General features: G+C 42.3%; 2 protein-coding genes across 4 annotated transcripts in view; one reads left to right on the forward strand and one right to left on the reverse strand.

Moving 5' to 3' along the window:
* Positions 1-2,030: 2,030 nt before the first annotated feature.
* Positions 2,031-14,411, reverse strand: LOC116461355 (ribosome production factor 2 homolog). The gene is given in 2 exon segments (XM_032754040.2): positions 2,031-2,849; positions 14,166-14,411. Coding segments are annotated over 2 exon segments (1,065 nt in total).
* The window catches only part of RBM39 (RNA binding motif protein 39), a 41,931-nt gene continuing 28,788 nt past the window's right edge, over positions 14,352-27,494 (forward strand). The window contains exons 1-8 of one of the 3 annotated variants that reach the window (XM_058433257.1): positions 14,352-14,684; positions 15,716-15,779; positions 16,006-16,078; positions 17,020-17,174; positions 17,548-17,597; positions 24,611-24,805; positions 27,199-27,264; positions 27,361-27,414. In XM_058433257.1, the coding sequence (XP_058289240.1) occupies positions 17,139-17,174; positions 17,548-17,597; positions 24,611-24,805; positions 27,199-27,264; positions 27,361-27,414 (401 nt within the window). In that variant the 5' untranslated portion in view covers positions 14,352-14,684; positions 15,716-15,779; positions 16,006-16,078; positions 17,020-17,138. The remainder of the gene's footprint in view (positions 14,685-15,715; positions 15,780-16,005; positions 16,079-17,019; positions 17,175-17,547; positions 17,598-24,610; positions 24,806-27,198; positions 27,265-27,360; positions 27,415-27,494) is intronic. The other 2 variants (XM_032143029.2, XM_032143028.2) reach the window with 2 other exon arrangements.

Here is a 27,494-nt window from a genome sequence, read left to right on the forward strand (position 1 = left end):
AAAAAAAAAAAAAAAATTAGCTGGGCATGGTGGTGGGGGCTTGTAATCTCAGCTACTCAGGAGGCTGAGGCAGAGAATTGCTTGAACCCGGGAGGCAGAGGTTGCAGTGAGCCGAGATCGCGACACTGCACTCCAGCCTGGGCAACAGATTGAGACTCCATCTCGATTAACATATATATATACATATATATATATATGTATGTATATAAAATATATATGTAGTAAATATATAAAATATATATGCAGTAAATATATAAAATATATATGCAGTAAATATACATATATTCATGTATATGTATATACATATATATATATGGAATTACTTCAATATTCTGCAAGTGCAGAATGTAGCCATGACATGAGAAGAGGTGGGTATTTGAAAGCAGGGATTTGGCCGGGCACAGTGGCTCATGCCTGTAATCCCAGAACTTTGGGAGGCCGAGGTGGGTGGATCACTTGAGGTCATGAGTTCGAGACCAGCCTGGCCAACATGGTGAAACCCGTCTCTACTAAAAATAGAAAACAATTAGCCGGGCGTGGTGACGCGTGCCTGTAATCCTAGCTACTCGGGATGCTGAGGCAGAAGAACGACTTGAGTCCAGGAGGTGGGGGTTGCAGTGAGCCGAGATCGCACCACTGTACTCCAGCCTGGGCGACAGCACGACTCTGTTTCAAAAAAAAAAAAAAAAAAAGAAAAGAAAAAGAAGAAGAAAGCAGGGATTTGAGTCTCTTTTTGTTTTTTGTGTGTGGGGGGGTTTTTTTTTCTTTTTTGAGACAGAGTCTTGCTCTGTCACTCAGGCTGGAGTACAGTGGCACGATCTCAGCTCACTGCAACCTCTGCCTCCAGGGTTCAAGGAATTCTCCTGTCTCAGCCTCCCGAGTAGCTGGGACTACAGGCACGTGCCACCACGCCTGGCTAATTTTTGTATTTTTAGTAGAGACAGGGTTTCACCATACTGGCCAAGCTGGTCTCAAACTCCTGACCTCATGATCTGCCCACCTCTGCCTCCCAAAGTGTTTGGATGACAGGCGTGAGCTATTGCACCTGGCTGAGGGTTTTCATTTCATTGATCATCCAGCATCTCGCTCTTGATTCTAGAGGTTCTGAGGAGGTCCCTTGTTTCTTTCCTTTTTTAAAAATATCTTTCTTTTTTTTTTTTTTTCCTTAAGAGACAGGGTCTTAATCTGCTGCCCAGGGTGAAGTGCAGCAGTGCCATCGTAGCTCACTGCCACCTCAAACTTCTGGGTTCAAGCAATCCTCCCACTTCATCCTCCCATGTAGGTGGGACTACAGGTGCATGTCACCATGCCCTGCTAGTTTTTTTTTTTTTTTTTTTTTTTTTTTTTTAAGATAGGGTCAAGGCCAGGTGAGGTAGCTTACCCCTGTAATCCTAGCACTTTAGGCAGCCAAGGTAGGCAGATTGTTTGAGCCCAGGAGTTTGAGACCAGCCTTGGCAACACAGAAAAACCCCATCTCTACCAAAAAAGATATGAGGATTAGCTGGGCATGGTGGAATACACCTGTCATCCCAGCCACTCCTGAGAAGATCACTTATACCCAGGAGGCAGAGTTGCAGTGACATCAATCATACCAGGCCACTGCAATCTAGCCTGGGTGACAGAGCAAGACCCTTGTCTCAAAACAACAACAACTAAAAAAAGATAGGGTTCCTCTCTGTTGCTCAGGCTGGCCTTGAGAACTCCTAATTTCAAGCAATCCTCCCCCTTGGCCTCCCAAAGTACTGGGATTACAGGCATGAACCAATGCACTCAGTCTATTCTCTTTTTATTGAGATAAGAGTCACATAAAAAAATTAACCATTAATCATATTAAAGTGTTCAATTCTTGGCATTTACATCCACAATGTTGTGCAACCTTCTCCAATGCCTAGTTCTGATAAATTCTTTTTTTTTTCCATAATTTCTTTTAAATTATTTTTGACTTTTTCTCCTGGTCTTCTGTTATCCTTTCTGCAGGTCGCTTCTTCAACCCCTTCATTTTCCTGGTTTGTAGTTTGCTTATCTTGGTTCTACACATGAATCCTTCCATAAGTTGTACCAAAAGTATCACTGGAGATATTTTTCTTCTTCTTTGGCTTGAGAGCTTTTGGCATTTTCATAGATAATTTATAAAGGTCATCGGATGCCAGGTGTGTCCTCCTCAGAAACAGATCCAATGAGGGTCCTATCTCTTCCAATTCAATCCGTGGTGTTCTGCAACCAGATTTCTTCAACAGCAACTTATAGCTTCGAAAGTAAATCTTCCCATTCAGTGCAGTGAAGTGCAGAACATACTCTAATCCAGCCAGGCAGATATTTGATACTGTGGGGCCTCTGAAGAAATCAATAAGAAGACTTTTTAGTCTTCTATAATCTTCTGTTACATTGAAATCATCACCAGCAAATATTAGCATGGGTTTTGTTCCCTCAGGACATTTACTGTTCTTAATGTCTTTTAGAGAGACAAAATTCTCAATACCTAATTCAATCATATCCAGCACATGGTAGTCATACATATGACCTATTACTAGATTATTTGGCTGCTTCTTATTATAGGAGCCAAACATGAATAAAGAACAATCTGACTTCTTTGAAAATAATTCCAGTGATGTCTGATCCTCAAAAGGTCTTGTAATATTTTTCTTTTTATACAGTACACCATATGTTTTTTTCAGTGCACACACATCTTTAAGCACTTGTGTCACTGTTGCATTTGCATTTCCCCCTTTAATCAGCATGGCATTTTTAATATTTTCATTGAGTTTTGGTTCTCTCTTCTCAAGGAATCTCTTGACTCTTTTCATTTTGGGCTTTACAACTCAATCCAGAGCATCTATCGCTACCACTACCTGGAACTCTTAACTAGGTGGATCTAGTTCTTGTAAATTCTTATTACTCCAACAGGAAACCTTATAGCCATTAAGTAGTCACCCCACATTCCTCCTTCCCTCCAGCTCCTGGCAAAGACCAATCTGTTTTCTCTCTTTTTTTTGAGACGGAGTCTCCCTCTGTCGCCCAGGCTGGAGTGCAGTGGTACTATGTCATCTCACTGCAACCTCCGCCTCCGGAGTTCAAAAGATTCTCCTGCCTCAGCCTTCTGATTAGCTAAGATTACAGGCACCTGCCACCATGCCCGACTAATTTTTTGTATTTTTAGTAGAGATGGGGTTTCATCGTGTTAACCAGGATGGTCTCTATCTCCCGACCTCGTGATCTGCCCACTTCAGCCCCCCAGGGTGCTGGAATTACAGGAGTGAGCCACTGCACCCAGCCCACCAATCTGATTTCTGTCTCTATGGATTTATCTACTCTGGATGTTCATATAAATGGTTTCATACAATACGTGACCTTTTGTGTCTGGCTTCTTTCACTTAGCATAGTGTTTTCAAGGTTCATCTACATTATAGCATGTATCAGTATTTCGTTTTTATGGCGGAATAATATTCCATTGTCTGAATATACTACATTTTGTTTATCCATTCATCAGTTGATAGGCATTTGGGTTGTTTTCATTTTTTGGCTATGGTGAGCAGTGCGGCTATGAACACTTGTGTATGAGTAATTATTTGACTGTCTGTTTTTTTGTTTTGAGATGGAGTCTTGCTCTGTCTCCCAGGCTGGAGTGCAGTGGTGTGATCTTGGCTCACTGCAACCTCCACCTCCTAGGTTCAAGTGATCCTCCCACCTCAGCCTCCGAAGTAGCTGGGATTATAGACGCCACAATGCCTGGCTAATTTTTGTATTTTTGGTAGATACAGGGTTTCACCTTGTTGATCAGGCTGGTCTTGAACTCCTCTCAAGTGATCTGCCCGCCTTAGCCTCCCAAAGTGCTGGGATTACAGGTATGAACCACTGTGCCCAGCCAAATGTCTGTTCTAAATTATTTTGTTATGCCTAGGAATGTATTTGCTGGGTCATAGGGTAACTCTATGTTTAACTTTTTGAGTAACTGCCAAACTGTTCTTTATAGCAGCTACATCATTAATATGTAAACATCAACACCAATAAACTATAAGGGTTCCAATTTCTCCACATTCTCACCAAAATCCTATGTTGGCTTTTTGTGCTTGTTTGTTTGTTTTGAGATGGAGTCTCACTCTGTTGGCCAGTCTAGAGTGCAGTAGTGCAATCTCCACCCCCTGCAACCTCCGCCTCCTGGGTTCAAGCAGTTCTCTTGCCTCAGCCTCCCGAGTAGCTGGGATTACAGGTGCGCACCACCTCGCCTGGCTAATTTTTGTATTTTTAGTAGAGATGGGGTTTCACCATGTTGGTCAGGCTGGTCTTGAACTCCTGACCTCGTGATCCACCCACCTCAGCCTCCCAAAGTGTTGGGATTACAGGCTTGAGCCATTGCGCCCGGCATCCCTTGCTTCTTTTACAACAATAGCATACAATTCATGTCTATGATGCACATGTTCCAACTCTGATGTTTCATTTATATATTGAGATGGCACCTGGTTATTTATTTCACTTATTTTAGAGATGGAGTCTCACTGTGTTTCCCAGGCTGTACATGAATCCCGGGGCTCAAGAAGTCCTCCCACCTCAGCCTCCTGAGTAGCTGAGATTACAGGTTCCTGCCACCTAGGTAGGCTAGGGAGCTGGTTATTCAGAGATGTTTGGGCAAGATGTATGTCTGTAGACCTCTTACAGAAAATGACTGTTAAGAACCTATTTTTTTCAGACCCCAAAAGAATGAGTCTATTAGCTATATCCTTTCAGAGATGCTGTGTCTTTCTGGGCTATTCATTGTACAAGGTCATTCACTCATATCATGAAATCACATGCCTTTCATTCAAAACCACTGTTGAGTTGATGCTTCTTTTGTTTGCCATCCTTCATTTTCAAGGTATATCTCCATCCTGTGATGCCTTGTCAGCAGAATCTTCCTCTCTATTGCTAGATTTGCTTAATTCCTAAATCTTTTGCAATGCTGTGCCCGATTGCATTATTTTTGCCTCTGCTAGCAGATGTTTTTAAACAATACTCTGCCTCCTAATTTGCAATGGTTTATCCATTTCTCTGGTTGTCAAATCAGGATATTTTGGGACAAAATACACTGCTTTCTCTGACCCTCTGTGCCTGTGTCTGCCATTTCTTTACTTAATAAAGTTAACAGAACATTACCTGATTTGTAAGCATTTGTCAGAACTAATCTATTGGTACATTTAATATTTGTGCGTTTTGCCATATGTAAATATTATTTCATTTAAAAACATTGTGAATACTATTAAACTCTAGTTAAGATTAAAAAAAAACTCTAGTTAAGATTATGCAATGCTGAAGTGTTTAGAAATAAAGTATACTGATGTCTGCAATTTGCTTTGAAAAGCATACAAAGGCCGGGCGCGGTGGCTCAAGCCTGTAATCCCAGCACTTTGGGAGGCCGAGGCGGGCGGATCACGAGGTCAGGAGATCGAGACCATCCTGGCTAACATGGTGAAACCCCGTCTCTACTAAAAATACAAAAAAAAAAAACTTAGCCGGGCGTGTTGGCGGGCGCCTGTAGTCCCAGCTACTGGGGAGGCTGAGGCAGGAGAATGGCGTGAACCTGGGAGGCGGAGCTTGCAGTGAGCCGAGATCGCGCCACTGCACTCCAGCCTGGGGGACAGAGCGAGACTCCGTCTCAAAAAAAAAAAAAAAAAAAAGAAAAGCATACAAAAATTAAGTTGGATGAATGGATGGACAAACGGATAGATGAATATGTGATACAGCAAACACTGAAAAATGTTAAATGTAAAATAGATGGTGGGCATCTGTACTATTCTGACAACCTCTGTTTGAGAATATTCATAACAAAATGTTGAAAAAAAATCTCCCTAACTGCTCTGATAAAATATATAAATCAGGTACTTTCAGAAGCAGATTCTGCGAGCACTTCCATTATAGTCTGATCATTTCAATGTATTTCATTCAAGGAAATAAACAAGGCTGGGAGCGGTGGCTTACGCCTGTAATCTCAGCACTTTGAGAGGCCGAGGCAGGCGGATCGCCTGAGGCCAGGAGTTCGAGACCAGCCCGGCCAACATGGTGAAACCCCGTCTCTACTAAAAATACAAAAATTAGCCAGGCGTGGTGGCATGCACCTGTAATCCCAGCTATTTGGGAGGCTGAGGCAGGAGAATCCCTTGAACCCGGGAGGTTGCAGTGAGTGGAGATCGCACCACTGCCCTCCAGCCTCGGTGAAAGAGCGAAACACTGGCTCAAAAAAAAAAAACAAAGGAAATAAACTGATTTAGAGGAATAAATGGGATTTTATATAGGAAAAGGTTTATAATGTGTGAAGTGCTATGTAAATATGCTATTATTGATACTATTAGCCAAGTTAGGTGGCTCACACCTATAATCCCAGCATTTTGGGAGGCTGAGGTGGGAGGATTGCTTCAGACCAGGAATTCAAGACCAGGCTGGGCAATACAGAGAGATCCTGTCTCTATGAAAAAAAAAAAAGAAAAAAAAATAGCCAGGTGTAGTGGCGTGTGCCTGTAGTCCTAGCTACTTGGTAGGCTGAGGTGGGATGATCTCCTGATCCCAGGTGTTTGAGGCTGCAATGAGCTATGATCATGCCACCAAACAATGCCTGCTGGGACACACTGCCAGACTCCATCTTTTTTCTCAGACAGGGTCTTGCTATGATGACCAGGGTGATCTCAAACTCCTGGGTTCAAGTGATCCCCTGCCTTGGCCTCCCAAAGTGGTGGCATTATAGGTGTGAGCCACCGTGCCTGGCCGAGACCCTGACTTTTGATGTTTAAAGCATTGAGTTTATGCAAAATCTTATTAGTACAATGCAAAACAGTATCTTCAATATGGTTTTATGTTCCTTCAGGTGTTCTCAAAAAACTGGAAACTCTTGAAGGAAAAAGGATTACCCTTTTGATTAGTTTTGTGCTCACAAACTGTCTTTTTTTTTCTTTTTCTTTTTTGAGTTGGAGTCTCGCACTGTCGCCTGGACTGGAGTGCAGTGATGTGATCTTGGCTTACTGCAACCTCTGCCTCCCAGAGTCAAGGGATTCAGCCTCCTAAGTAGCTGGGATTACAGGTGCCCGCCACCACGCCCAGCTAATTTTTTGTATTTTTAGTAGAGATGGGTTTTCACTACGTTGGCCAGGCTGGTCTCAAATGCCTGACCTCATGATCCACCTGCCTCGGCCTCTCAAAGTTGGGAATACAGGCATGAGCCACCGCACCTGGCCACAAATAGTCTTAATGAGTATTTTACCTACCAAATGTACTAAATAAACACTTACTGATTGAATCAGTAAACAGTATATTTCATTGATAAGCTCTAAATGAGTGTTGTAAATTACATTTTATGTTACCGTCTATTGAATCTTTTCGCTTTTATTTTTAATCTAAAGTAGCATTTTGGGCAATCCTTTTGGCCATGGAATGGACACATGGGCTATTATGAGTGCCCCTTAATTTTCTTCATTGCCATAACTATGACGAGTTCAAAACACTTTACTTTTTTTTTTTTTTTTTTTTGAGACGGAGTCTCGCTCTGTCACCCAGGCTGGAGTGCAGTGGCGCGATCTTGGCTCACTGCAAGCTCCGCCTCCCGGGTTCATGCCATTCTCCTGCCTCAGCCTCTCCGAGTAGCTGGGACTACAGGCGCCCGCCACCACGCCCGGCTAATTTTTTGTATTTTTAGTAGAGACGGGGTTTCACCATGGTCTCGATCTCCTGACCTCGTGATCTGCCCGCCTCGGCCTCCTAAAGTGCTGGGATTACAAGCGTGAGCCACCACGCCCGGCCAAAACACTTTACTTTTTTGACCAAAGATAAAACTCTTGACAGAAAGCATCAGTTATTTCCCTATCTAGTTCACATCGGATCTAACGAAATTATCTTGAGTTTGAGGACAGGATTTTTGACAGTGATCCCAAGCAAAGTTAATGTGGTATCAACCTCAAGTAGGTAGCCAGGGATGTATCCTTGAAAGATTTCTTCTTTTTTTTTTGAGACAGTCTCCCACTGTTGCCCGAGCTGGAGTGCAATGGTGCAATCTCGGCTCACTGCAACCTCCGCCTCCTGGGTTCAAGTGATTCTCCTGCCTCAGCCTCCCAAGTAGCTGGGATGACAGGCGCCTGCCACCACCCCCTGCTAATTTTTTTGTATTTTTAGTAGAGACGGGATTTCACCATGTTGGTCAGGCTGGTCTCAAACTCCTGACCTCATGTGATCTGCCCACCTTGGCCTCCCAAAGCGCTGGGATTACAGGCTTGAGCCACTACGCCTGGCCTAGATTTCTTCTTCCTTTTTTTTTTTTTGGAGACGGAGTCTCACTCTGTTGCCCAGGCTGGAGTGCAGTGGCGCAATCCCGGCTCACTGCAAGCTCCGCCTCCTGGGTTCACGCCATTCTCCTGCCTCAGCCTCCTGAGTAGCTGGGACTACAGGCGCCCGCCACGGCGCCGGGCTAATTTTTTGTGTTTTTAGTAAACAGGGTTTCACCGTGGTCTCAATCTCCTGACCTCGTGATCCACCTGCCTCGGCCTCCCAAAGTGCTGGGATTGCAGACTTGAGCCACCACGCCCGGCCTAGATTTCTTCTTAAAAACTAATCATTCCGCCAGGCACGGCGACTCACACCTGTAATCCCAGCACTTTAGGAGGCCAAGGAGGGCCAATCACTTGAGGCCAGGAGTTTGAGACCAGCTGGGTCGACATGGCGAAACCCCATGTGCATTAACAATACAAAAATTACCTGGGCCCACTTGGTTGAAATCCCAGCTACTCAGGAGGCTGAGACATGAGAATTGCTTGAACTCAGGAGGTGGAGGTTGCTATGAGCTGAGATCTTGCCACTGCACTGCAGCCTGGGCGACAGAGTGAGACTATTTCAAAAAAACAAACAAAAAACCAGGCTGGGTGCAGTGGGTCAGGCCTGTAATACTAGCACTTTGGGAGGCCAAAGTGGGCGGATCACCTGAGGTCAGGAGCTCAAGATCAGCCTGGTCAACATGGTGAAACCCCATCTCTACTAAAAATACAAATATTAGCTGCGCGTGGTGGCGCATACCTATGGTCCCAGCTGCTTTGGGAGGCTAAGGCAGGAGAATCACTTGAACTTGGGAGGAGGAGACTGAAGTGAGCTGAGATCAAGCCACTGCACTCAACTCCAGCTTGGGTGGACTGACTGAGTCTCCGTCTCAAAAAAAAAAAAAAAAAAAAAAAAACAAGCAACAGGCCAGGCATGTTGGCTTATGCCTGTAATCCCAGCACTTTGGGAGGCCAAGGCAGGCAGATCACCTGAGATCAGGAGTTCGAAACCAGCCTGGCCAACATGGTGAAACCCCATCTCTACAAAAAAATTAGCCAGGCATGGTGGCAGGTGCCCGTAATCCCAGCTACTTAGGATGCTGAGGCAGGAGAATCGCTTGAACCCAGGAGGCAGAGGTTGCAGTGAGCCAAGGTTGCGCTACTGCACTCCTGGCTGGGCAATAGAGCGAGACTCCATCTCAAAAAAAAAAAAAAAAAAAAAAAAACCTAAAAAAAAAAAAAAAAAAAAAAAAAAAACCTAATAATTCACTTTGGGAAGCTAAACCCAAGAGTTTGAGTCTGCAGTAAACCATGTAAACCATAACTAAGTATCTGCACTCCAAGCAGCCTGGGAGACAGTGCAAGACTGTCTCAAAAAACATGATTCACAAATTTAAGTTAAAACCTTTGGATATGTCACTAGAATACCCTTGACATTGTGCCAATAGACAGGCAAGTATTTAAAACAATTCAATCCATCAGTAGATTGATGAGATAATCAAGTGCAGAAGGAACCTGGGTGGGGAGATACAATTTCATCTGCCTAAATCAGGCAAAGGTCATGAGTGTTAAAATTAATTACATCTGTATGAAACGGGCTTAAGTTTCCCATTGTCCTAGCCATATAGGGGGAAAAAAAAGGGTCAGGCATGCTGGCTCACGCCTGTAATCCCAGCACTTAGGGAGGCATAGAGGAGAGGATTCCTTGAGCCAGGAGTTGGGGACCAGCCTGGACAACATGGCAAAAACCCAACTCTACAAAAAATACTAAAATTACCTGGGCCTGGTGGCATGTGCCTGTAGTCCCAGCTACTCGGGAGGCTGAGATGGGAGAATCTCTTGAGCTCAGGAGGTCAAGGCTGCAGTAAGCTGTGATTGTGCCGCTGCACTCTAGCATGGGTGACAAAGTGACACTGTTTCAAGAAAGAAAAAGGCTGGGCGAGGTGGCTCACGCCTGTAATCCCAGCACTTTGGGAGGCCGAGGCGGGCAATTCCCTTGAGGTCAGGAGTTCGAGACCAGTCTGGGCAACATGATGAAACCCCATCTCTACCAAAAATATAAAAAATTAGCCAGGTGTGGTGGCATTCTCCTGTAATCCCAGCTACTTGGGAGGCTGACGCAGGAAAATTGCTTGAACCTGGGAGGCAGAAGTTGCAGTGAGCCGAGATTGTGCCATTGTACTCCAACTTGGGCGACAGAGCAAGACTCCATCTCCAAAAAAAAAAAATATATATATACATATATATATATATACACGCACACACACACATATACATATACATATATATATATAGAGAGAGAGAGAGAGAGACAGAGAGAGCCGAGAACGCGCCATTGCACTCCAGCCTGGGCGACAAGAGTGAAATTGTCTCAAAAAAAAAAAAATGAAATGATAAATGCTTGAGGTGATGGATTACCCCAATTACTCTGATTTGATTATTACACATAATATGCCTTCATCAAAACATCACATTTGAAGCCCAAATCTCTACAAAAAAAAAATTTTTTTTTGAGACAGAGTTTCACTCTTGTTGCCCAGGCTGGAGTGCAATGGCGCGATCTCGGCTCACTGCAACCTCCACCTCCCAGGTTCAAGCAATTCTGCCCCAGCCTCCCAAATAGATGGGATTACAGGCATGTGCCACCACGCCTGGCTAATTTTGTATTCGTAGTAGAGACTGGGTTTCTCTATGTTGGTCAGGCTGGTTGCGAACTCTCAATCTCAGGTGATCCACCCATCTTGGCCTCCCAAAGTGCTGGGATTATAGGAGTGAGTCACCACACCCAGCCCAAAAAGTTTTTTTTTTTTTTTTTTTTTTTTTTGAGACAGAGTCTCGCTGTCGCCCAGGCTGGAGTGCAGTGACGCGATCTCGGCTCACTGCAGGCTCCGCCCCCCGGGGTTCACGCCATTCTCCTGCCTCAGCCTCCCGAGTAGCTGGGACTACAGGCGCCCGCCACCTCGCCCGGCTAATTTTTTGTATTTTTAGTAGAGACGGGGTTTCACCGTGTTAGCCAGGATGGTCTCGATCCCCTGACCTCATCATCTGCCCGTCTCGGCCTCCCAAAGTGCTGGGATTACAGGCGTGAGCCACCGTGCCCAGCCAAAATTTTTTTTAAAAATTAAGCTGGACATGGTGATGTGCACCTGTTTTTCTAGCTAATTGGAAGGCTGAGCTGGGAGGATTGCTTGAGCCCAGGAGTGCAAGGTTACAGTAAGCTATGATGGTGCCACTGCACTTCAGCCTGTGGGACAGTGTGAGACCCTGTCTCAATTAAAAAACCAAACAATTCTACTTGCTGTAGATTTTTGGGGACAAAAAACGAAACCAAACCAAACCAAACCACATGTATCTGATAAACATATACATTTAAAATGTACCCTTAATAATTAAAAAATTAAAAATCCACATTGGTAAAATACATTTAGTTTTCAGCCAAATTCTCTAAGTATATTCATTCCCTTTTTGGCTCTATTTCAGGCTCTATTCCTCTATCTTTTGAGAGCAAAATGATGAAAGGGGAATTAATTTACATAGAAAGTTCATGAACCAGAGTTGGTAAAGTTTTGTAAAGTGAATGAAAAGCATATTATGTTCGTGATATTTTCTTTTGTGTTAAGAGACAGGGTCTTGCTCTGTTGCCCAGGCTGGGGTGAAGTGGCACATGATTCTAGCTGACAGGAGTCTTGAACTCCTGGGCTCAAGCTATCCTCCCATCTCAGCCTCCCAAATATTTGGAACTACAGACATGCATCACCACATCTGGCTAATTTTAAATTTTCTATAGAGACAGGATCTTGCTATATTGCCCAGGCTGGTCTCAAACTCCTGGACTCAAGCAATCCTCCTGCCTTGGCCTCTCAAAGTGCTGGGATAACAGGCCATGAGCTGCCATGCCTGGGGATATTTTCTTTTAAACATAAAAAATACTTGTTTCAGAAACTTGATTTTTCCAAATGGCGTTTTTTGATGATCTGCTAAGTTGCCACATTGCCTCTGATGGTCCTTGAGCAGAAAACTATTTAAGGGATCTTAAATCATCAAGCGACTTAGAGCTTAAATCCTTCCTCTTCCCAAACAAGTCTAGAGGTTAAGGTCAAATTCTGTCATGTCATGTTCCTAAACAAACAAGAAAAACCAAGTGCCACCTTCATGCTTTCATTTTGCACAAGTCATAATACTGGAATTACTGGGGGGCTGGAAGAGATAGCAGAGGTTAGCTTGCTTTATTTCTGACATATTATGCTTCAATTTCCTGTGACGGTTTTCTTTTCTTTTTTTTTCTTTTTTTTTTTGAGATGGAGTCTCTATCTCTGTCACCCAGGCTGGAGTGCAGTGGCATGATCTCAGCTCACTGCAACCTCCGCCTCCCAGGTTCAAGTGATTCTCCTGCCTCTGCCTCCCGAGTTGCTGGGAATTGCAGGCGCCTGCCACCATGCCCGGCTAGTATTTTTATTATTTTTAGTAGAGACAGGGTTTCGCCATGTTGGTCAGGTCTTGAACTCCTGACCTCAGGCGGTCCACCCGCGTCGGCCTCCCAAAGTGCTGGGATTAGAGGCATAAGCCACTGCGCCCGGCCTCCAGAGCAAGACTCTGTCTCAGAAATGAAATAAAAAGAGGATTGAATTTTCAGAAAAAGGATTAAGGGAGTATTCTAACTACAAAATAACTGTTATTAATAATCCTCTGAGATAAATCCTAACCTGTGTGTAAAGTTAACCTGAGAGGCAAAACCACTTAACATCTATATTTTCTCTAAATAATTTTGTTTAGCAGAAACAGAAGTTACCTGTTTTGAAGATTAAATATTTGCCAGGCGTTTTACAGACATATAATTTAATCTTCACTATAGCCCTTTTGAGCCTTCATTCATTAATTTACTGAGGGTCCACTTGGGCAAACATGCCCTGCTAACCTCTAAAAATTCAGTAGTGAGCATTACCTGCCTTCTTCAGTCTCAAGTAGCTTAGACTAGCTACTAAGTATGTCCTCTTTTAAATCAGGAAATAAAAGATCCGCTCTGAGGGGTTAATTTGCTTGTCCAAGGTCACACAGTGTTGGAGCAGCTAGTTACACTAATCAAGGCGTCTCATTTCGAATCTTTTCTGCCCTCAATCATCAGACTGTTAAGATTAGAGGGTAAGATTTTTGCTTTGAAGACTTCTTTCCAGTTTTTTTTTTCAGCATCTAGGAGGAAACCTCACACACTACTGACCAAAGAACAAATGGCTAATCCATACTCTAATTACCTGGCATCTGGAAGACTTCAGGGGAGAGGAGCTAGGTCCCAGGGGGAAGGGGGACTTTTTTTGTGGCGGGTGTCTTCTTTTTTACTAAATTCTTCAGTAATATTCAGGAAGGGGAACATTTTTGAAAGAACGGTAGCAACTCTGACACAAGAGCTGATTAAATTCGGGGCACAAAACTGATCCCATGCCAAGGGAAGCAAGAGTTTATTTTTTCCACCTTTTCTTTGCTTTTCTCCACTATTTCCAAGGTTGTTTCAAAGCTCGACAGTGGAGGCCGCGCCATTGGCTCCAAATGACAGAGAAATCTATTTTTATTATCTCCCCCTACCCCTAAAGGTCTCTTCTTCTGGCCTTCTGATACACTTTTCCACTTCGTCTCCACCCTCGGTGGATAATCTGAATATGGCCGTTTTATCCTATCGCCATAAGGACTAGGTTGCCTTATGACGACCTTGACTGCCATCTGTGTGGGAGGCCGGAGCGGGGGCAATCGGCTGTGCCGGAGGAATCTTCAGATGGCCGTGAGGAGGCGCCACGAGGGGGAGGTGACCGCTGAGCTCCACTCAGCGAGGAGCTCTCTGAAAGATTGACAGGCAGCCTACCAACTGTCTTTGCCCTAGACACCCGCTCTGTCTCGCGAGATTTGGGTGCTTACGCGGAGGGGGAGTGAAAGGCGCCTCTCTGAATGGGGGATGGGAATGTCTGTGGCGCAATCATTGCGCGAGATTGGGCTACGGTCGCTGGAGCCATACTTAGGTCTCGCGATACTTCGGCCGCTCCAATTTGGAGCTTGAGGCAGCTTCTCGCGAGAGCCCGTGCTGAGGGCTCTGTGAGGCCCCGTGTGTTTGTGTGTGTGTATGTGTGCTGGTGAATGTGAGTACAAGGAAGCAGCGGCCGCCATTTCAGGGAGCTTGTCGACGCTGTCGCAGGGGTGGATCCTGAGCTGCCGAAGCCGCCGTCCTGCTCTCCCGCGTGGGCTTCCCTAATTCCATTGTTTTTTTTAGATTCGCTCGGGCCTAGCCGTCCTTGGAGCCTGATATTCGGGCTGGGCGGTTCCGCGGCCTGGGCCTAGGGGCTTAACAGTAGCAACAGAAGCAGCGGCGGCGGCGGCAGCAGCAGCAGCAGAAGTCTCTTCCCGAACACGAGCACCACAGGCGCCCGAAAGCCGGAACAGGTACGGGGCGTTGCGGACCCGCGTATTATCCCAGTTTTCTCGAGGTTTGGCTCCATTTTGGGCTGAGGGGCGCTCTTGGCGCTCTTTAGCGACCGGGGTGCGGGGTGGTTTTCGAGTAATCGGCCCTGTTTCAGCGACCGCGCCCTTATTTTCCGGTCGGGTATAGTCTGGATTCTTGGGGCGGTAGGGACCCCCGAGAGGCCGCGGTAGAATGGTGACCTGTCTCCTTTGAGGACTGGGCCGGCCGCGACCTCCCAACATGGCGCCAGTTGAACGCTGCCTTGGCTCATAACCCCTCCCAATGGAGGGAGTTTCCCTTTGCCCCTAAAATGGCAGCGCGGGTTTTTGCGCGGAAAGAGGCGCTCTCGTTCGGGTCTCCCAGTTTCTGTTTTTGGAGTTGATAGCAGAGTTTTAAATATTGGATATTGAAGTCTTCATTTTCGTGTGTTTCGTGTAAGAGGCGTGTTGGATTTACTTACATAAGCCAAACCTGGTTAAAGTGCGTGTCATTTTAGTCATTCATTGTAGGGCTTTTGGAGGTTTTTCTTAAGTTTTCGAGTGTGTCGGCTGAGAAGAAAAATTCAGTCGATTTGAAAAACGTTTACCAGACCGGGCGCGGTGGCTCACGCCTGTAATCCCAGCAGTTTGGGAGGCAGAGGCAGGCGGATCACTTGAGGTTAGGAGTTCGAGACCAACCTCATCAACATGGTGAAACCCCGTCTCTACCAAAAATACAAAAATTAGGCGGGCGTGGTGGCAGGCGCCTGTGATCCCAGCTATTCGGGAGGTGAGGTAGGATTGCTTGAACCTGGGAGGCGGAGCTTGCAGTGAGCCGAGATCGCGCCACTGCACTTCAGCTTGGGCAACTAGAGCGAAACTCCGTCTCAAAAAAAAAGAAAAAGAAAAATGTTTACTCACCGAATCGTCTTGTTCTTTTTCTAGGCGTTTAGAGAAAATGTTAGAGGCAACAAGAGTGAAACTCGTCTCAAAAAAATGTTTACTCAAGAAAAATTGTCTTGTTCTTTTCCTAGGCGTTTAGAGAAAATGGCAGACGATATTGATATTGAAGCAATGCTTGAGGCTCCTTACAAGAAGGTGAGAAAAAACATGTCGGTGAGGTTTATATATTTCTTAATTTAGCATTATTCACGAAACTACTGCTGAAATGTAAACTAACCTCCCCGGAGCCCTCTTGATTTATCTTATCAGAGATGCATTACGTGTAACTTACAAAAGTAAATATATGCTATTGATGTAATAATATTGTGCAGTAGTTTCACTTCAGCGTGATGAATAAATGCCCATCTATCTCTCTTTGTAGACTTGCCTAACGATATCTCACCTCTACTCCCATGAATTCACCTTTGATTCCAGTGTGAACTGTCAATCATAAGGTAGTAATTGAGTGACTTATCGCTGTACCGTGGTCCCCTAGGTAAAATGACTCAACTAAGAATTACCACCTCCAGTTTGGTATAGCAAAAAGGTGAATGTAGTGGTTTGGGAAAAAGCAGGGGTCCAAGAATAACAAAGCATGACCAGTCTGTGGCAAGTTAAATCTTCTAATAGTCTTATAAGAAGAAATGGGTGAGATTTTAAAATTTATGTATCTATGTAAGACTGGTGATAGTAAATCTTAAAAACAGTCCAGTGGCAATCTGCTGCTCAGTTAATAATTACTAAAATTCTTGGATCCCTGAATAGAAATTAAAAAAAAAAAAAATACAAGAGGCAGTATCACAGCTTAGAGTCACTTGACTGTTTTACTGTTCTCCATATTGTTTTTATTTTTAATTAGGCCCTACCATAGTATTTCACACTAAAAACAAAGGAATTATATTGGCTAACATAGTCTTTGACTCATTTCGGTATCTCAGTAAAAGTAAACTGTCTTTTCATTGTTTCACCAGTTGGTGGTGAAAATAGCAGTATGCATGCATTATCACTGGTGTCACAAACTGTAAGCTTTGTAAGTTAGCACTTTACTCCTATAGCTGATGTGATCAAACTTTAAAATAAACATTTCACTAAACCTTTTAAAAATAATACATTTGTTTTGGATTGTATAGCACGACCATGTGGTACCAATTTGGATGAATTCTTGATAGATTTAAATAGTGTATGTAATTTTGTAATGCTTAGTCTCTTGAAGAGCTACTTTCTGTTTTAATGTTAAGATTCTTGTGTCTTAGTTTTTTTAACATGGATGTAATTCCATGTAAACAGGTATGGAAGTAGGAAATGTTTAGGCTGGACTTGGTGGATTATTAATTGACTTTCTTGGGTTCTTGGGAGTCAACATTACTAAAGCAGTGTGAATCCCTGTTTGCTTCAGGGCGAGATGTGTGACAGAGGTGGCATCAAGCTCTTACAGTCCCAACCCTCCAACGGAAATGGGCGAAGATCTCAGGAATGGCATCGGTCACAGGAAATCGATAGTGGCTGGCTGCTAGCATGGCCACTTGGGGCTTAGGCAGAAATAGAGCCATGGTACTGACCAAAGGGACCATAGCACATGGAATAAAACTCAAAACAGGACTTCATGTTTTATGGAAATTATATTTAACCACTTCAACATTGTAAATCTGGATAACTTAATATCTAAACTATATAAGAAAGTAAAATTTAACATGTTAATATGGAAATTTTTTTTATTTTTGTATCTTGATGACTTAAATGTAAGCAACAAAGTGGTTAAACACATACCCATCTAAATTTTTTTATAGCCTTCCATGTTAAACTATAAGTAAATAATTAGTTTTAAAATTGTTTTGTATTTTCTTATTCCTGTTCCCTTTACCCTTTGACAACTTGAAATGTTACCACTTCGTCCTCATGATGTTCTTCTATCAACCCTGCTTAGGATGAGAACAAGTTGAGCAGTGCCAACGGCCATGAAGAACGTAGCAAAAAGTAAGTTTTAAGAAGGGGCTTGGGGGAGGGTGGTGAGCTTTTTTGTGGTTTTAGACCTTAAGTTGTGTTCCTGTGGCTAAAGTATACAGAATTCTCTTCTGAAGCTTTTCTTTGCTGCTTTTAGAAAATTGGTTCTTTGCCTTTTGGGACAAACTCTTGGAGGAACTGTGGGGTTTTTTTTTTTTTTTTTTTTTTTTTGAGACGGAGTCTCGCTCTGTCACCCAGGCTGGAGTGCAGTGGCGCAATCTCGGCTCACTGCAAGCTCTGCCTCCCGGGTTCATGCCATTCTCCTGCCTCAGCCTCTCCGAGTAGCTGGGACTACAGGCGCCCGCCACCACGCCCGGCTAATTTTTTTGTATTTTTAGTAGAGACGGGGTTTCACTGTGGTCTCGATCTCCTGACCTCGTGATCCGCCCGCCTCGGCCTCCCAAAGTGCTGGGATTACAAGCGTGAGCCACCGCGCCCGGCTGGAACTGTGGGTTTTTTTGCTTAGATTTCAGAATATGGTTTCAGATACCTTCCCCTCCAAGTCCATCATGACAGTCTGGTGACAAGTTCTGTATTAGAGGTCGTCTTGTTGTAAATTTGTTAACTTTGGTTTGTTTATTTATTTATTTATTTATTTATTTATTTATTTTTTTGAGACAGAGTCTCGCTCTCTCACCCAGGCTGGAGTGCAGTGGCGTGATCTCGGCTCACTGTAAGCTCCGCCTCCCGGGTTCACACCATTCTCCTGCCTCAGCCTCTCCGAGTAGCTAGGACTACAGGCGCCCGCCACCACGCCCGGCTAATTTTTTTGTACTTTTAGTAGAGACGGGGTTTCACCGTGGTCTCGATCTCCTGACCTCGTGATCTGCCCGCCTCGGCCTCCCAAAGTGCTGGGATTACAAGCGTGAGCCACCGCGCCCGGCCAAACTTTGGTTTAATATTTGGTTATCTTACTGATAAAACTATTATATCCATTGATCTTAAAAGGGAGAAAGAGTTAAATTAAGTGATAACTAGGCCATGGAAAGTATTGTTTGCCCTAAATTGCCGAAGGAGTCAAAGCTGTGAATTATTTCTGCAACTTGCTGCTCAGAGGCCCTTTTGGAAGTGATGCAGCAGAGTACTTAAGTACTTCTAAAGGTGGCTTTCATTATCTTAGGCCTTTTAAACTCTAGACTTAACAGGGTGGGGATTTTGGAAATTATGAATATATTTGTACACCTTATTTGGGTAAGATGAGTGACTCAATAGAACTCTACTATAGACTAGTATAGAAAACAGTGTACGAAAAGTCTTAGGTAACAGATGACGAGATCCACTTTTTTTTTCTTTTCCTTTGAGACCGAGTCTCACTCTGTAGCCCAGGCCGGAGTGCAGTGGCACAGTCTGGGCTCACTGCAACCTCCGCCTCCCGGATTCAAGTGATTCTTTGATTTTTTCTTTTTTTCTTTTGAGATGGAGTCTGGCAGTGTCTTTCAGGCTGGAGTGCAGTGGTTCTATCACGGCTCACTGCAACCACCGCCTCCCAGATTCAAGCGATTCCCCTGCCCCGGCCTCCAATTAGCTGGGACTACAGGCGTGTACCATCACGCCTGGCTTATTTTTTTTGTATTTTTAGTAGAGGGAGGTTTCACCGTGTTAGCCAGGATGGTCTCAATCTCCTGACCTCTCATGATCCTCCTGCCGTGGCCTCCCAAAGTGTTGGGATTACAGGCGTGAGCCACCGTGCTTGGCCTTTTTTTTTTTTTTTTTTTTTTTTTTTTTTTTTTTGGACACTGAGTCTTGCTCTGTTACCCAGGCTGGAGTGCAGTGGCGCAGTCTTGGCTCACTGCAACCTCTGCCACCTGGGCTTAAGCCATTCTCCGCCTCAGCCTCCCGAGCAGCTGGGATTACAGGTGCCTGCCACCGCACCTGGCTAATTTTCGTAGTTTTGGTAGAAGTGGGGATTCACCATCCTGGACAGGCTGGTCTTCAGCTCCTGACCTCGTGATCCACCTGCCTCGGCCTCCCAAAGTGCTGGGATTACAGGCATGAGCCATCATGCCCAGCCAATTTTTGTGTTTTTAGTAGAGACAGGGTTTCACCATGTTGGGCAGGATGGTCTCCATCTCTTGACCTCATGATCCGCCCGCTTTGGCCTCCCAAAGTGCTGGGATTACAGGCGTGAGCCATGGACCCAGCTGAGACTCCGTCTTAAAAAAAAAAATCTGGGCTTGGCGCGGTGGCTCACACGTGTAATCCCAGCACTTTGGGAGGCTCAGGCGGGCAGATCACAAGGTCAGGAGATAGAGACCATCCTGGCCAACGTGGTGAGACCCTGTCTCTACTAAAAATACAAAAATTAGCTGGGCGTGGTGGTGCACGCCTGTAGTCCCAGCTACCTGGGAGGCTGAGGCAGGAGAATCGCTTGAACCTGGGAGGCAGAGGTTGCAGTGAGCTGAGATTGTGCCATTTCACTCCAGCCTGGAGGCAGAGCGAGACTCCGTCTCAAAACAAACATAAAAATCTGTCATACTTAACGACCTTATATTAATGAAAAATGAGAGAAAAATAGCCACTTACTTGATTTTGGCTCTTTTCCTCCTAAGATCCCTAAATGCTTCATAGTAAGTACGTCAGTCATTCTCACTACAGCTGTGTTAGGTAGGTTGATAAAATTTTATAAAATAGATGAGAAAATTTTATATAATATTATTCAGGGCTTGCTAAGCCAATTTTTTTTTTTTTTGTAGTTCCCCTAAAATAATGTGGTAATGGATTAAAAATGATATAATTTGTGGAAAATGTTCTCCTTTTTTCTGGTATATGCTTGGATGGGAGTCATTTATAGTTCCTCACCAATCACAAGAAATTGTGGGGATCAGGTTGGGTTTAGTCTTGATGTGGAATCTGAGGCAACCAGCTAGAGGTATGGTTTGTGTCATCTGGTTTTGGACTTTCTGCCACAGTAATGGTTTCCTAATGTTTTTATTTTGCAATTCTCTAATCAAAAGAAAACCCAGGAAGGTGTATCCATATAAATTGACATAAATTATCCAATTTAGGGGTCAGGCCGAGTGGCTAAAGATTTCGCTTCAAGTGCCAGAAGGATAAGAACATACACTTTTGGGTACAGACCTTCGTTACTGTACCATTCTCTCATGTCGCTCTTTGCCACTAAGGTCATTTCCGGTGTCTACTTGTTTTTTATCCTGTGTATAAGCTGATTAACGCTACAAGCTTTTATAAGGAAGCTGAGCATCAAGCTCTCCATGTGTGATACTCGGTGGCCTTTATCTAATGTAGAGAACCACAGGACTAAATAGAAGAATGGACATTTTTCTTTAACCATGAGATTGTCTAAGGGAAGATGCTTTCAAAACACTTTGGTAATCTTAAAATACTTTCCAATTAGACTTCTCGTCAATTATAGGTGATAAATAAATGATTCCCTTGTTCAATCAGGACTCTTGATTTTCTGAAGGAACTTTATATTTCAAATTAATTTTAACGTTACCTGGAAGAAAATTTTTGTATTTAGGAACAGATATAAAACATACAAAACACTGCTTTAAACCTTTAGTACTAAATTAAATTTCTTAACCAAAGGAAAGTGCCATGTTGCATTTTTCATTCTAAAACTTCATTGTCTTAAAAGCCACATTGAGCTGTAGTTTGTTAGGTAGTAGAAAAATGGTATGTTCTGAGAAACAGTTGACTTGAGTATAAATTTTTTTAATTGTGTAATTCTAATTCTTAACATACACTTCATAGTATCCTAGAATAGTAAAAGGAACAAAGTTTATTGTGACACAGACTGGTTGTCAACCTATTTTCTGAAGAGCTGTAAACCTGAGTTTTTGCATACGTCAAGGTATGCATCCTAAGTGCTTGAGCTTGCCCTCATGGGAATATTATTTGTTAGAGTAACCAGTTTTGCAAAGTCTAAATCAGCGTCCATTCCATTAAGCTCTTTAGAGAATTGCTCAATAAAAGATAACATTAAAATGACACAGTTGAAATATATTGGCTACTGTGGTGTGGATTATCTATAAATTTTGGAATAAATGACTTTTCTATTTTTTTTCTTATTTTCCAGAATACTTTGCATTTAAAATTTAGATCTTCTTACATGGAAGAGGTCAAATCCAGTTATAGCAAAACACCTTTACTGCAGAGGCCATATAACCAAAAAGTCCAAAGGCCCAGCCCAGTGGACCATTTACTTCAGTGATGTTCAGTACAAAATTTCACTGCCATTAAAGACTTTGGAAAGTCCCTTTTAAGTTGTAACAGGATTTGACTATTAGTGTGGATTTCGATAACCCTTCTTTAGTTAATGTAATAAATGCTCTTTGAAGCTGGAAATATACTGGTTTTTTGTACCCTTATAGTTTTCTCTGGGATTTTATGCAAAAGATTGTATTTTCTGAATGTCTTAGTATGTTGCTGTCTTTTTACCTGCCTGGGGTTGCCTTCAGATGTGGGTGGGGACTTCTTTACAAAAAGTCCTAGAAGATCTTAAGTTAAAATTAGCTCTCCAATTTTCAAGTATTTTCTTTTGGCAGAATAAGTTTTGGGTCCTATGAGAGGTAAATAGGTTGATTGCCTCTCTTGCTATAGCCCATCTGTGAGCAGAACAAAAACTTTGTTTTTGAGGGGGATGGAGTTACTTTTTACCTTGTCCCCTAATTGAATATATTTAGGACTTCTGGTTTTAGAAATCTCACAGAATTCTGTAGTTAGAATAGTGTCACAGAGATAGTGTTAGGTTTTTCAGGCAACAAAATTGGAGTGTTACCTGTTGCCCATCTGGGCGTGGCTTTGATGAGTTCTTTATAAAGAGTGTAGCCTAATTTTCTGTCATGTGCTATTAGCATATACATTTCTGACAGTCAGGTGGATTATCTTGAAATTTTAGACAAACTTTCTGCCTCCTTGGAAAGCTCTACATCTCCTTGTGATTGGAGTGTGGGTTTCAAGATTCCAGAAGGTGGGTGTCTTCATTTTCTATTTTCAATGCGCTCTAAAGATGACCTGCTTACAGGTTCTCTGAGGCAGACCTTAGTTGCTCTTGTGATATGTAACTTTGCTTTGATAAGAAATAAACAATTACATATCCAGATAATGATACAGAATTGTCAAAATGTTTAATCATTAAGCCACTGCAAATTGACATTTTAGTGGAATAAATTGATTTTGCAATGTCTTTCAGTTTATATTGAAATATCTGAAGGCACCTCTAAAATTTGGGTGATGACACAGGTATAGATTATAAGATTTAATTATGAACGGGTGGTATACTGTGAAGACTACGGAAGTGAGCAGAAAGATATGTTTGGCTTTTTTGGTTTTTAGTTTGAGATTTTAAAAAGATCTGTGAAGGTCAAGTTGATCATTGGTTTTGATTGCATCCCACAGGCTTCTATAAACTAGCTTAAAAATAGCATACTCCATTTTCTGGTGTATTCATTGTAACTTTAGGAAGTATTTGAAATGGTGACATTAAAGTCTAGAAGTGTCAAAATGTATTTTAATACGTTAGTTCTTTTTCTTTTCTTTTTTTTTTTTTGGAGACAGTCTTGCTCTGGAGTACAGTCAGTGGCGTGATCTCGGCTCACTCCAACCTCTGCCTCCCAGGTTCAAGCGATTCTCCTGCCTCAGCCTCCACATTAGCTGGGACTACAGGCCTGTGCCACCACGACCCACTGCTTTTTGCATTTTTTAGTAGAGATGGGTTTTCACCATATTGACCAGGCTGGTCTTGAACTCCTCCTGACCTCAGGTGACCTGCCTGCCTCAGCCTCCCAAAGTGCTGAGATTACAGGTGTGAGCCACCACACTTGGAGTTTTTGTTTGTTTGTTTGTTGGTTTTTTTTTTTTTTTTTTTTGAGATGGAGTTTGCTCTTTTTTGCCCAGGCTGGAGTGCAATGACATGGTCTCAGCTTGCTGCAACCTCCACCTCCTGGGTTCAAGCAATTCTCTTGCCTCAGCCTCCCAAGTAGCTGTGATTATGGGCATGCACCACCAGGCCTGGCTAATTTTTGTGTTTTTGGTAGAGAGGATTTCACCATGTTGGCTGGGCTGGTCTCAAACTCCTGACTTCAAGTGATCTGCCTGCCCCGGCCTACCAAAGGGTTGGGATTACAGGTGTGAGCCACTGCACTGGCCTGCATTAGTTCTTATTGTCCTTTGTCATTACGGTTTTGCCCATGAAAACCAAAATGTTGATGTCTTTGTGACACTTTGAACATATTAAATATTTCCATATGTAAATGGGGGCAAAATTGACTTAATGGTAAATTACTATATTTGATAAAATTTTTATAAATGAACTGGTACTAGTACTTGAATGTGAACATATTCTATTGTAAGTTTGTTTTATTAATGTATCTTGCGGATTACGGTAATGCTTTTGTTGGCCTGTTGTATGACAGACTGTTTAAAGGTTCACATTTTGTATTTGCCAACAAGCCCTTTTCCTTGTTAAAGCTGTAGCTAACTCAGGAGATAATTGCAGTTGCTACTCTTAGAGGATGGTGTCTTTCAAATAATGTCTTGTCTGCTGATTTTCAGTAATGTTAATATAAGGAAAAGGGATATTGTTTACCATACGTAGCAGTTTTTTTTTCTTTTTTTAGACAGTCTTACTCTGTCGCCCAGGCTGGAGTACCAGTGGCGGGATCTTGGCTCACCGCAACCTCTGCTTCCCGGGTTCGAGCAATTCTGCCTTAGCCTCCCGAGTAGCTGGGACTACAGGCGCACAGTACTATGCCCGGCCAATTTTTGTATTTTTATTAGGGACGGGGTTTCACCATGTTGGCCAGGCTGGTCTTGAACTCCTGACCTTGTGATCTGCCTGCCTCGGCCTACCAAAGTGCTGAGATTACAGGATTTCTTTAAGTATGATTGTGTACCATTGTATCATAGTAAAACTAGCCAAAGAAATTTATGAAAGGATAAAAACATGATTCTGGCCATAAAAGGTAGTATATTTTGGTGGGTTCTTAAGCCGGCATGATAATGGTGAGTTTTTTTCTTCTCAGGAGGAAAAAAAGCAAGAGCAGAAGTCGTAGTCATGAACGAAAGAGAAGCAAAAGTAAGGAACGGAAGCGAAGTAGAGATAGAGAAAGGAAAAAGAGCAAAAGCCGTGAAAGAAAGCGAAGTAGAAGCAAAGAGAGGCGACGGAGCCGCTCAAGAAGTCGAGATCGAAGATTTAGAGGCCGCTACAGAAGTCCTTAGTACGTAACTATAGTTATGATTTTGGTTTGAGGGTTATTCTCTGGGTATTCAGATAGCAGTTTAACTTGAGTGATTTGAATTGTGAAATTTTATTTTTTTTAATGATTGGTTAAAAAGTATTGAATTAAGGATATTGGCATTGAATACTAGTAAAGTGAAAATACAGTGCATAGACAAATAAGTAAAAATTTGCTTTTACTAGGCATACTGATTATTTTCTGTTAAACTATCAAAGTTTCTAAATTGTATGCCGATCAATGCAAACTGGATGAAAGCACTAGAGTGCTTGAAAAAGATGACGTTGTAATGCCCAAATACCTGACAAAGCTTAACAAATGTCTGGGCTGTTATGGTATTTGCTAAATACATATTTACTTAAAATTGTACAGTTCTGATGAATACTAAGTTACACAAGTATAATTAGTTAACAGTAAGTAAAAAGTCTTTGTCACTGTGGCTGTTTTCAGCTGAAATGTCAGGCCAGTTGTGAATTTGTTGTGTATGCTCCTTGATAAAGATCCTTTTTTGGGCTTATCTGTATTTAAGGTTTGTTAATAATAGTAAAAAGTATTCCAAACTAAAAGTGTTTTGAAGATCGATCACTAGAAGTTTGGATGTGGATATTTAAAGTTGGAAACAAATTTATTATTAACCACGTACAATTCTAAGGATTGCATCTAGCAATCTTTAATGCTTTATGAGATTAATTCCTCTTAATAAACAGTGCTGTAAACTCTGGGATATATTAAAAATAACCCTTCTAACTTTAAGATTTGAATGGTTAAGGATGGAATTCAAAGACAAACAGACCTGAATCACTTGGGCAAGATACTTAACCCCATAAACTAAGCATTTGTTTTCTAACCTTTTAAGGAGATAACAGGTTTCAGATATGCTATTAATGAGTAATGAATGAGAAGAAAATGTAAAGTGCTCAGAGGACTTAATGGATTCATGAAATGTTTTGGCATTACATGAATTCTGATTCTGGCTCTTTTATCTTTAAAATAAAAAGAATTAAACTCCGTGATGCTGGGTTCCTCCAAGCTGCTTATTTCATTAACTTTTTAATAGCTGAAGATGGGACCACAATGCTATTTTAATTTCGAATGCTGTACAATGTTAGGAAATTCTCTGCTTTTGTCCCATTTATCAAGATTCTGAGCATTCTTAAAATGGGATTGTGTTAATTCTTTTTACCAGGATGAACTAAATGAGGGGAAAGGAATTAGCTTAATTCCTTTGAGTGACTTTGTTTGCTGGGATCCTGGCCTAACTTTAATAAAAAATTACTTAGTTCTTATGTTGGGTTTGAGGCTATAACTGAGAATATTTTATAATTAAAGGGGAAAGAAAATAGCTTATAACTAATTACTTGAGAACTGTAATACATCCAGTAAATGATTCTCAGTCATCAGCATTAGTCTGAATTGCAAAGGGCCAAGTTAATATAAAGTGTTTCATTTGTAAATACTTGCATGTTGTAGGTAGGCATAGTGTTCATGAAAACTAATTCAAATGTGTGGATCACAGGCCATATGTATTTATTTATTTCGCTGTTCTTCTGGAATAAGATAGCAGGATGAGCACTAAGGACAACTGGCTAGTCCCTTTAAGTTAGCCTGGTCTTTAAAAAGTCACAAAAACTGTTATTACAGAATAATTACCTTTATGATCTTTGTGAAAACACTCTGTTAGTCATGACATGTCCTCACAACATTTTTCTAGGGAATTGGTAAATTACCTTCACATCTTCACGATGGAATATTTTGCAACAAACAACTGAAGTATGTAGTGTGTTAAGTGGTGTCATGCTGTCGAAGAGTTACTGGTGAATGGGGAAATATCTAAGTTGCATGACTAAAGAATTCACTTTAGTTTTTAAAAGAAGTCTTTCAAAAAGAAGACGTATATGAAAATTGTATATGTACATGTACACACATACATTCCGAAGAGAGGATCTGCAAAGATACACACCAAATTGTTAACCATAGTTACTGCTGGTGTGAGGGAAGTTCAGAGGGATTTATTTTTTATATATGTGTGTGTGTGTGTGTGTGTGTGTGTGTGTGTGTTTTTTAATTCTCAAGACTGTATATATATGTAGCTTACAAAGATATCTAAAGTCTGAAAATGGGTGTGTGCATTTTCAGAATCTAAAAATTTTGAGGCTGTAACCTTTGGTCTTGGCACCTCTCAGTGGTCCAGGATGGATAAATACAAGGGCAGCTTGCCTGGGATAAAGTAAGAGAAAAGTATTTTTGTTTCCTCTTCATAACTGAGGTGGAAAAGCAGCAGCCTAAACAATGTTAGTCTTGCTGGAGAGCGCATGAATGCGATCTTAGCAAGACCCTAAACCTGTAACTAGTGTAATTTTGTGTTTCCTTTTTAGCTCCGGACCAAAATTTAACAGTGCCATCCGAGGAAAGATTGGGTTGCCTCATAGCATCAAATTAAGGTTTTTAAACATACTTCTGAATTGTTTAAATTGTTTTTCAAGGAACTAACATGCTGTACTTGTTTGGATAACTTCTGAAACTTTTTAACTTTGCAGCAGACGACGTTCACGAAGCAAAAGTCCATTCAGAAAAGACAAGAGCCCTGTGAGGTAGTTTACTTCTTTAAAGCCTTTAGCTCTTAAAAAGCTTTTGCAGCTTATGGTACTGTTAAATTTGATGATATTTAGTA

This window comes from Hylobates moloch, unplaced genomic scaffold, assembly GCF_009828535.3.
Source record: "Hylobates moloch isolate HMO894 unplaced genomic scaffold, HMol_V3 SCAFFOLD_21, whole genome shotgun sequence".
Classification (NCBI taxonomy): domain Eukaryota; kingdom Metazoa; phylum Chordata; class Mammalia; order Primates; family Hylobatidae; genus Hylobates; species Hylobates moloch.